Source organism: Monodelphis domestica, chromosome 3 (genome assembly GCF_027887165.1).
Source record: "Monodelphis domestica isolate mMonDom1 chromosome 3, mMonDom1.pri, whole genome shotgun sequence".
Lineage (NCBI taxonomy): Eukaryota > Metazoa > Chordata > Mammalia > Didelphimorphia > Didelphidae > Monodelphis > Monodelphis domestica.
Window position 1 is genome coordinate 126,523,108 of NC_077229.1, and position 10,767 is coordinate 126,533,874.

Here is a 10,767-nt window from a genome sequence, read left to right on the forward strand (position 1 = left end):
ATCTATACAGTATGGTACTGGCTAAGAGACAGAAAGGAGGATCAGTGGAATAGACTTGGGGTTAGTGACCAGAGTACCACAGTCTATGATAAACCCAAATATCCCAGCTTTTGGGACAAAAATCCACTATTTGATTAAAAAAAAAATCTGCTGGGAACATTGGAAGACAGCATGGGAGACACAGGGGTTGGATCAACAGCTCCCACCCTATACCAAGATCAGCTCAGAATGGGCGAATGGGCTGAATATAAGGAAGGAAATTAGAAGTGAATTAGGTGAGCACAGAATAGTATGAATGTCAGATCTTTGGGAAAGGAAAGATGCTATTGGGTTTTCAAGTTTCTGTGTGGTCACATTAAAAACAACAACAACAACAAGGGAGTGTTAATCTCCTTTTGAAAATCCCCTCTGTGATCCTTTTGGGAGAGGAGGGTTTCAGAGGATTGACATGCCTAGTCAGAAACTTGAAGACCCTTTATTTAGCATGGATTGCAAGGAAGTTCACACCCCCAGAGAAAGGAAGTTCCCAGCCTGAGAGATAGTAAGTTCACACCCTGAGAGGGAGAAAGTTCACACTGTCAGAGTTAGGAAGTTCACACTCCCAGAGACATGGGAGAACTGGTAGGTGGAGAAAGGGGTTCATTATAAAGCCAGAGCAGAGGGCTGGAATTGAGCTTTTGGTTGGTGACTCTGGTTGAAGCAAGAGTCTTGTGCTGGTGGCCCTTGCTGAAGGGACTCTCAGCCTCCGAAGAGGATTCCTGAGTTGGTGGCTAGGGCTGAAGGAGACGCTTATTCTGGGGACTCTTGTGCTCTTCTGACTGGAGATTGGAACTTTGTTGGAGGTGAACTGGATTTCTTCAGAGAAGCCCTTAGGGCATTTAGCTCAACTGCTCCCTACCTCCAAAATCCCTTTTCCGGTACCCTCCTGCTCCCATCCACCCTTGAGGTGATTTGAGTATTGGAGTGAGGGTCCTTGGTTCAGAACCCCATTTTTGGGGGGTGGGGGCCTGAATAAGGCCCCAGGTTCCCTCAGATTCTGAGTGTTGTGTGTGTGTGTACACATCTCTTCAGTTTACAAAGAGCCAGATACTTCAGAGTGTCCCGTCTCAGCCCTGAGCCTCAGGAAACTTTTGGCACCATGTCCGGTGTGCATTATAAATTTTCCTCCCAACTCAACTATGGGACCGTTATCTTTGAAGGACCCCACATCTCCGTGTGTGATTTGAAGAAGCAAATCATGAAGAAAGAGAAACTCAAGGCTCCTAACTGCGAGCTACACATCAGCAATGCAGACACAAAAGAAGAGTACACGGATGACAATGCCCCGATTCACAGGAATTTCTCCGTTATCGTAAGAAGAGTTCCTGCTGGAGGTATTGTAGCTACGAGCAGGACACATGTTTTAGATCTAACTAAACGAGTGAGTAGAACCTCAAAAGCAAACCTATCTCATGACCTGAGAAGACAGTTTGATATGCCTAGTGGCGTTCCACGGGAGGCGAAAAAGGAAACTCAAAGGAAGACTGACTCTTCTGCATCCGCTTCTGTGGCCCAGTTGATCAAGTTTGCAAATCTGACTGAAGCCGATGCTTCTGAAGAAGACAAAGTTCAAGCGATGATGATCCAGTCCGTCCACGAATACGATCCGATCCATTACACGAAGACACCTCCGGGGCCACCTCCACCATCTTATACCTGTTTCCGGTGTGGGAAACCTGGCCATTACATAAAGAATTGCCCAACCAAAGGGGATAAAGACTTTGATCCGGTTCCCAGAATGAAAAAGAGCACTGGAATTCCTAGAAGTTTTATGATGGAGGTGAAAGATCCGAACATGAAAGGTGCCATGCTTACCGATACTGGAAAATATGTCATCCCAACCATAGATGCAGAGGCATATGCCAGGGGGAAGAAAGAAAAACCACCTTTCCTACCAGCGGAAGAGTCGTCTTCGTCAGAAGTGGAGGACCCTATCCCAGATGAATTGCTATGTCTAATCTGCAAAGCCATAATGACTGATGCCGCTGTCATACCTTGCTGTGGAAACAGTTATTGTGACGAATGTATAAGAACAGCTTTGCTAGAATCGGATGGCCATACATGCCCAACTTGTCATCAGAATGATGTGTCTCCTGATGCTTTAATTGCCAACAAATGTTTGCGCCGGGCTATTGATAACTTCCAAAACAAAACCGGTTATACCAAAGGGCTTCAAAAGCAAATATGCCCACCCCCACCTCCAAGGCCACCGATTCAGCGGAACCTACTGCCACTGACCAGACCTCCACTTTCAAGACAGCAGGACCCTTTGAAGATCCCAGTGACATCTGCATCTACTCATGCTGCTACTGCTTCTGGATCATCATCCATGAGTCCTAATAAATCCTCTGCTGCACCTATAAAGAAACCTTCTACTCCGGCACCAGTTGCCGATGGAACTGCCACAGTGTCCATATCTGTCCAGGCAGAAAAACCAGATGGGCCTTCCCGTGATCCTGATGACAAACTGAGACCTGCTGCAGCTTTGGTATCAGATCATCCTCAAGCTTCTTCATCAACAGCAATTAGTGCACTAAGGGAAGAAAAGGGCTCTCGGGGACCTCTGCTTGGAACGCCTTCTGGGATCGGGCAGTCCCTTTTGCATGGACAGTTGATGCCTACAACGGGTCCAGCAAGAATAAATGCTGCTCTTGTTGCTCCTGCTCCTGCTGCTGCTGCTGCTGCTGCTGCTCCTGCTGCTGCTCCTGCTGCTGCTGCTGCTGCTGCTCCTGCTGCTGCTGCTGCTGGTAGACCTGTTTGGGAACCAAGCATCAATGGAGGGCAACACCTTGGTGAACATTCCCAGAGGACTCATGGCCCATCACTACCAGGAACACCTGTCCCACCGCCTCCTTTGTATCCACCACCGCCCCACACACTTCCTCTCCCTCCAGGTGTTCCACCACCTCAGTTCCCTCCTCAATTTCCACCCGGGCCACCACCACCTGCTGGCTACAGAGTCCCTCCTCCAGGTTTCCCTCCAGCCCCTACAACTTTATCAGCACCTTGGGTATCCACAGCAGTACAAACCGCTCCTCCGAATACCATCCGGACAATACAAGCTCACCCCTTATCCAGGGAAGAGTTCTACAGAGTGCAAAGAAGACTAAGAGAGGAGGAGAAGAGAAAGTCCAAACGAGATTTTGCTAAGAAATTCACGGACTACGAAAAGATTCCAAAGGAGCGTCGACGCGCCTTTTCAAGATCTAAATCGCCACATAGTGGCTCCTCTCGCTCAAGAAGTTCATATACCTATTCTAAATCGAGATGTGGTTCCTCACGTTGCCCTTCCCATTCTCGATCCTTTAGTCCTTCACACTGTCCATACCCCAGAAGAGGCAGAGGCAAAAGTCGAGATCGGCGTTCAAGATCCAGGTCTCATGGTTATCACCGCGCCAGATCGAGGTCGCCCCCACGTAGGCGATATCATTCACGACCAAGATCCCCTCCAGTGTTTAGGGGGCAGTCTCCTAACAAACGGAATATACCTCAAGGACAAACAGGTCACCTCAGTCCCAACAGAGGTGGCAATTACCCGGAAAAGCTCTCAGCGAGACATGGTCACACCATGAAGGACATTGCCACGTCAAAAGAGAAGGACCGTGAAAATCCACCCGGAGATGGAAAGGGAAGCAAACAGGACAAACACGGGAAGAGGAGACAGGGGGAGGAAAATGAAGGCTTTCCTAACACAGAGTTGCTACAGCGCTCTAAAAAACGAAGGAAGTGTTAATTCCCTTCTCACAATCTGAAGTCTTCACCTGTGAAATGAGCTGGAAAAGGCCAAAGCAAATCATGCACTACCTTTGCCAAGAAAACCCCAAATGCAGTCGGGCACAACTGAAATAACCAAACAACAACAATTCTACACCGTGACTCACTTCAGCAATTGTAAAGAAGAGAAGGGTCCTTTCTATTGAACAGAAGATACTCCATTAAGAAATATAAATGTAACCATTTGCACTTTAGGCATCAAAGGACGTGAGGGTTTGTTGCTAGCCATCGATTATCACGAACAAGCAGGACCAGTAGCAGGGCACTAACAAGTTTAGCATTCGGTGTCAGAGCAAAATCTATTGGGCCTCAACCAAGAGAAAGGAGGTAGGAGTTGCAATCATGAAATCTGAGAAAGCCAAAGTAAAAATGGATATGATTAAAAGGGATAGTGAAGGTAACTACATCCTGATAAAAGGCAGTGTCGACAATGAGGAAATATCAGTAATCAACATGTATGCACCAAATGGTAGAGCATCCACATTTCTAAAGAAGAAACTAGTGGAGTTAAAGGAGGAAATAGATAAGTAAGCTATACTAGTGGGAGATCTGAATTTACCACTATCAGATCTAGATAAATCAAATTGAAAAAAAAACTAAATGAGAAAGAGGTGAGAGACGTGAATGAAATCTTAGAAAAATGAGAGTCAATAGGTAAACGGAGAGAAATATATAGGGACAAAAAGGAAGACCCCTTCTTTTCAGCAGCACATGGTACATTCACAAAGATTGACCACGTACTAGGGCATAAAAACATGGCAAAACAGTTCAGAAAAGCAGAAATAATAACTGCAACCTTTTCAGATCATAATGCAATAAAAAGAATAATCAGTAATGGTACATGGAGAGCCAATTCAAAAACCAATTGGAAATTAAATACTATGATTCTCCAAAATCTGTTAGTTAAAAAACAAATCATAGAAACAGCTAGCTACTAATTTCATTGAAGAAAATGACAATGATGAGACATCCTTTCAAAGTCTGTGGGATGCAGCCAAAGCAGAACTCGGGGGGAAATTTATATCCTAGAATTCATATATTAACAAATTAGGGAGGGTAGAGGTCAATGAATTGGACATGCAAATCAAAAAACTGGAGAGCAAAAAATTGAAAACTCTCAGATGAAAACTAAATTAGAGATCCTAAAAACTAAGGGAGAAATTAATAAAATCAAAAATGAAAGAAAGATTGAATTAATAAATAGGAATAGAAGGTGGTATTGTGGGGAAACAAACCTAACAAAAGAGACAAAGCACTGGTCAATCGAATAAAAAGAGAAACAAAAAAGGAATGAGGAAAACCAAATTCCCAGTACCATAGATGAAAAGGGAGACCTCACCTGTAATGGAGTAGAAATTGAGGCATTCATAAAAACGAATTTTGCCCAATTATATGGCAACAAATATGGCAATGTGGGTGATATTGATGACTATTTACATAAATATAGATTGCCTAGATTAACAGAAGAAGAAATGAAATCCAGAAATAATCCCGTATCAGAAAACAAAATTGAACAAGCCATCAAAGAACTCACTAAGAAAAAATCCCCAGGGCCTGACGGATTCACAAGTGAATCCTATCAAACATTCAAAAACAACTAATCCCAATATTATACAAATTCCTTGACAGAATAAGCAAAGAAGGAATTCTCCCAGATTCCTCTCATGACACAAATATGGTACAGATTCCAAAGCCAGACAGCTTAAAAGTAGAGAAAGGAAACTATAGACCAATCTCCTTCATGAACATAGATGCAAAAAAAAAAAATCTTCCAAAGAATACTAGCAATAGACTGCAGCACATGATCGCCAGGATTATTCATTACAATCAGGTGGAATTGATACCGGGAAGGCAAGGATGGTCCAATATCAGGAAAACCATCCACATCGTTGGCCAAATCGACAAGCAACCAACACAAATCACATGCTTATCTCAGTATTTGCAGAAACAGCCTTTGACAAAAAACAACACTCATTCGCACTGAAAGCACTACAAAGTCTAGGAAAAAAGGGCCTTTCCTAAAAATAATAAATAGTATATATCTAAAACCATCAGCAAACATCATCTGCAATGGGGATGAATTAGAAGCCTTCCCAATAAGATCAGGAGTGAAGCAAGGATGCCCATTATCACCTCTATTGTTGAACATTGTACTAGAGACACTAGCTGTAGCAATTAGAGAAGAAAAAGAAATTGAAGGCATTAAAATTGGCAACGAGGAGACCAAGCTATCACGCTTTGCAGGTGTTATGATGGTCTACTTAAAGAACCCGAGAGAATCAACTAAAAAGCTAGTGGAAATAATCAACAACTTTATCAAAGTTGCAGGATACAAAATGAACCCACATAAGTCATCAGCATTTCGATATATCTCCCACACATCTCAGCATGAGTGAGAGAAATTCCATTTAAAATCAGCCTAGACGATATAGAACGATTAGGCATCTATCGGCCAAGACAAACACAGGAACTATATGAACACAGAAATACAGAACACTTCCCACACAATTAAAAGTAGATCTAGACTACTGGGAAAAAGCAAAACAAAACAAAACATTAACTGCTCATGGGTAGGACAAGCTAACATAATGAAAATGGCCTTCCTATCCAAACTTATTTACTTGTTTGGTGCCATACCCATTGAACTACCCAAAAATCCTTTTGACTGAATTAGAAAAAAAAAACAACAACAAAAAACAGAAACAGAAACGGAACAAAGTTTGTTTGGAAGAAGTAAATACCAAGGATATCTGTGGAAGTAATGAAAGAAAAAATGCAAAGGAAGGGGGCCTTGCACTACCAGATCTCAAACTATACTATAAAGCAGCGGTCATCTATACAGTATGGTACTGGCTAAGAGACAGAAAGGAGGATCAGTGGAATACACTTGGGGTTAGTGACCAGAGTACCACAGTCTATGATAAACCCAAATATCCTAGCTTTTGGGACAAAAATCCACTATTTGATTAAAAAAAAATCTGCTGGGAACATTGGAAGACAGCATGGGAGACACAGGGGTTGGATCAACAGCTCACACCCTATACCAAGATCAGCTCAGAATGGGCGAATGGGCTGAATATAAGGAAGGAAATTAGAAGTGAATTAGGTGAGCACAGAATAGTATGAATGTCAGATCTTTGGGAAAGGAAAGATGCTATTGGGTTTTCAAGTTTCTGTGTGGTCACATTAAAAACAACAACAACAAGGGAGTGTTAATCTCCTTTTGAAAATCCCCTCTGTGATCCTTTTGGGAGAGGAGGGTTTCAGAGGATTGACATGCCTAGTCAGAAACTTGAAGACCCTTTATTTAGCATGGATTGCAAGGAAGTTCACACCCCCAGAGAAAGGAAGTTCCCAGCCTGAGAGATAGTAAGTTCACACCCTGAGAGGGAGAAAGTTCACACTGTCAGAGTTAGGAAGTTCACACTCCCAGAGACATGGGAGAACTGGTAGGTGGAGAAAGGGGTTCATTATAAAGCCAGAGCAGAGGGCTGGAATTGAGCTTTTGGTTGGTGACTCTGGTTGAAGCAAGAGTCTTGTGCTGGTGGCCCTTGCTGAAGGGACTCTCAGCCTCCGAAGAGGATTCCTGAGTTGGTGGCTAGGGCTGAAGGAGACGCTTATTCTGGGGACTCTTGTGCTCTTCTGACTGGAGATTGGAACTTTGTTGGAGGTGAACTGGATTTCTTCAGAGAAGCCCTTAGGGCATTTAGCTCAACTGCTCCCTACCTCCAAAATCCCTTTTCCGGTACCCTCCTGCTCCCATCCACCCTTGAGGTGATTTGAGTATTGGAGTGAGGGTCCTTGGTTCAGAACCCCATTTTTGGGGGGTGGGGGCCTGAATAAGGCCCCAGGTTCCCTCAGATTCTGAGTGTTGTGTGTGTGTGTACACATCTCTTCAGTTTACAAAGAGCCAGATACTTCAGAGTGTCCCGTCTCAGCCCTGAGCCTCAGGAAACTTTTGGCACCATGTCCGGTGTGCATTATAAATTTTCCTCCCAACTCAACTATGGGACCGTTATCTTTGAAGGACCCCACATCTCCGTGTGTGATTTGAAGAAGCAAATCATGAAGAAAGAGAAACTCAAGGCTCCTAACTGCGAGCTACACATCAGCAATGCAGACACAAAAGAAGAGTACACGGATGACAATGCCCCGATTCACAGGAATTTCTCCGTTATCGTAAGAAGAGTTCCTGCTGGAGGTATTGTAGCTACGAGCAGGACACATGTTTTAGATCTAACTAAACGAGTGAGTAGAACCTCAAAAGCAAACCTATCTCATGACCTGAGAAGACAGTTTGATATGCCTAGTGGCGTTCCACGGGAGGCGAAAAAGGAAACTCAAAGGAAGACTGACTCTTCTGCATCCGCTTCTGTGGCCCAGTTGATCAAGTTTGCAAATCTGACTGAAGCCGATGCTTCTGAAGAAGACAAAGTTCAAGCGATGATGATCCAGTCCGTCCACGAATACGATCCGATCCATTACACGAAGACACCTCCGGGGCCACCTCCACCATCTTATACCTGTTTCCGGTGTGGGAAACCTGGCCATTACATAAAGAATTGCCCAACCAAAGGGGATAAAGACTTTGATCCGGTTCCCAGAATGAAAAAGAGCACTGGAATTCCTAGAAGTTTTATGATGGAGGTGAAAGATCCGAACATGAAAGGTGCCATGCTTACCGATACTGGAAAATATGTCATCCCAACCATAGATGCAGAGGCATATGCCAGGGGGAAGAAAGAAAAACCACCTTTCCTACCAGCGGAAGAGTCGTCTTCGTCAGAAGTGGAGGACCCTATCCCAGATGAATTGCTATGTCTAATCTGCAAAGCCATAATGACTGATGCCGCTGTCATACCTTGCTGTGGAAACAGTTATTGTGACGAATGTATAAGAACAGCTTTGCTAGAATCGGATGGCCATACATGCCCAACTTGTCATCAGAATGATGTGTCTCCTGATGCTTTAATTGCCAACAAATGTTTGCGCCGGGCTATTGATAACTTCCAAAACAAAACCGGTTATACCAAAGGGCTTCAAAAGCAAATATGCCCACCCCCACCTCCAAGGCCACCGATTCAGCGGAACCTACTGCCACTGACCAGACCTCCACTTTCAAGACAGCAGGACCCTTTGAAGATCCCAGTGACATCTGCATCTACTCATGCTGCTACTGCTTCTGGATCATCATCCATGAGTCCTAATAAATCCTCTGCTGCACCTATAAAGAAACCTTCTACTCCGGCACCAGTTGCCGATGGAACTGCCACAGTGTCCATATCTGTCCAAGCAGAAAAACCAGATGGGCCTTCCCGTGATCCTGATGACAAACTGAGACCTGCTGCAGCTTTGGTATCAGATCATCCTCAAGCTTCTTCATCAACAGCAATTAGTGCACTAAGGGAAGAAAAGGGCTCTCGGGGACCTCTGCTTGGAACGCCTTCTGGGATCGGGCAGTCCCTTTTGCATGGACAGTTGATGCCTACAACGGGTCCAGCAAGAATAAATGCTGCTCTTGTTGCTCCTGCTCCTGCTGCTGCTGCTGCTGCTGCTGCTGCTCCTGCTGCTGCTCCTGCTGCTGCTGCTGCTGCTGCTCCTGCTGCTGCTGCTGCTGGTAGACCTGTTTGGGAACCAAGCATCAATGGAGGGCAACACCTTGGTGAACATTCCCAGAGGACTCATGGCCCATCACTACCAGGAACACCTGTCCCACCGCCTCCTTTGTATCCACCACCGCCCCACACACTTCCTCTCCCTCCAGGTGTTCCACCACCTCAGTTCCCTCCTCAATTTCCACCCGGGCCACCACCACCTGCTGGCTACAGAGTCCCTCCTCCAGGTTTCCCTCCAGCCCCTACAACTTTATCAGCACCTTGGGTATCCACAGCAGTACAAACCGCTCCTCCGAATACCATCCGGACAATACAAGCTCTCCCCTTATCCAGGGAAGAGTTCTACAGAGTGCAAAGAAGACTAAGAGAGGAGGAGAAGAGAAAGTCCAAACGAGATTTTGCTAAGAAATTCACGGACTACGAAAAGATTCCAAAGGAGCGTCGACGCGCCTTTTCAAGATCTAAATCGCCACATAGTGGCTCCTCTCGCTCAAGAAGTTCATATACCTATTCTAAATCGAGATGTGGTTCCTCACGTTGCCCTTTCCATTCTCGATCCTTTAGTCCTTCACACTGTCCATACCCCAGAAGAGGCAGAGGCAAAAGTCGAGATCGGCGTTCAAGATCCAGGTCTCATGGTTATCACCGCGCCAGATCGAGGTCACCCCCACGTAGGCGATATCATTCACGACCAAGATCCCCTCCAGTGTTTAGGGGGCAGTCTCCTAACAAACGGAATATACCTCAAGGACAAACAGGTCACCGCAGTCCCAACAGAGGTGGCAATTACCCGGAAAAGCTCTCAGCGAGACATGGTCACACCATGAAGGACATTGCCACGTCAAAAGAGAAGGACCGTGAAAATCCACCAGGAGATGGAAAGGGAAGCAAACAGGACAAACACGGGAAGAGGAGACAGGGGGAGGAACATGAAGGCTTTCCTAACACAGAGTTGCTACAGTGCTCTAAAAAACGAAGGAAGTGTTAATTCCCTTCTCACAATCTGAAGTCTTCACCTGTGAAATGAGCTGGAAAAGGCCAAAGCAAATCATGCACTACCTTTGCCAAGAAAACTCCAAATGCAAAAGAGCTGGGCACAACTGAAATAACCAAACAACAACAATTCTACACCGTGACTCACTTCAGCAATTGTAAAGAAGAGAAGGGTCCTTTCTATTGAACAGAAGATACTCCATTAAGAAATATAAATGTAACCATTTGCACTTTAGGCATCAAAGGACGTGAGGGTTTGTTGCTAGCCATCGATTATCACGAACAAGCAGGACCAGTAGCAGGGCACTAACAAGTTTAGCATTCAGTGTTGGAGCAAAATCTATTG

General features: G+C 45.0%; 2 protein-coding genes across 2 annotated transcripts; both read left to right on the plus strand.

Moving 5' to 3' along the window:
* The first annotated feature begins 1,056 nt into the window (after window positions 1–1,056).
* Window positions 1,057–3,772, plus strand: LOC100032478 (E3 ubiquitin-protein ligase RBBP6-like). Its single transcript, XM_056821026.1, has one exon. The coding sequence runs from the start codon at window positions 1,139–1,141 to the stop codon at window positions 3,770–3,772; it is 2,634 nt and encodes an 877-aa protein (XP_056677004.1). The 5' UTR covers window positions 1,057–1,138.
* A 3,925-nt stretch (window positions 3,773–7,697) lies between these two features.
* Window positions 7,698–10,416, plus strand: LOC100032474 (E3 ubiquitin-protein ligase RBBP6-like). The gene has a single exon (XM_056821027.1). It carries the CDS (start codon window positions 7,780–7,782, stop codon window positions 10,414–10,416), a length of 2,637 nt encoding a protein of 878 aa, XP_056677005.1. The 5' UTR covers window positions 7,698–7,779.
* Window positions 10,417–10,767: the final 351 nt, after the last annotated feature.

What these genes read in the sequence shown, in the direction of transcription:
- LOC100032478 (XM_056821026.1), top strand. Translation starts at nt 1,139, where the DNA reads ATGTCCGGTGTGCATTATAAATTTTCCTCCCAACTCAACTATGGGACC.
- LOC100032474 (XM_056821027.1), top strand. Translation starts at nt 7,780, where the DNA reads ATGTCCGGTGTGCATTATAAATTTTCCTCCCAACTCAACTATGGGACC.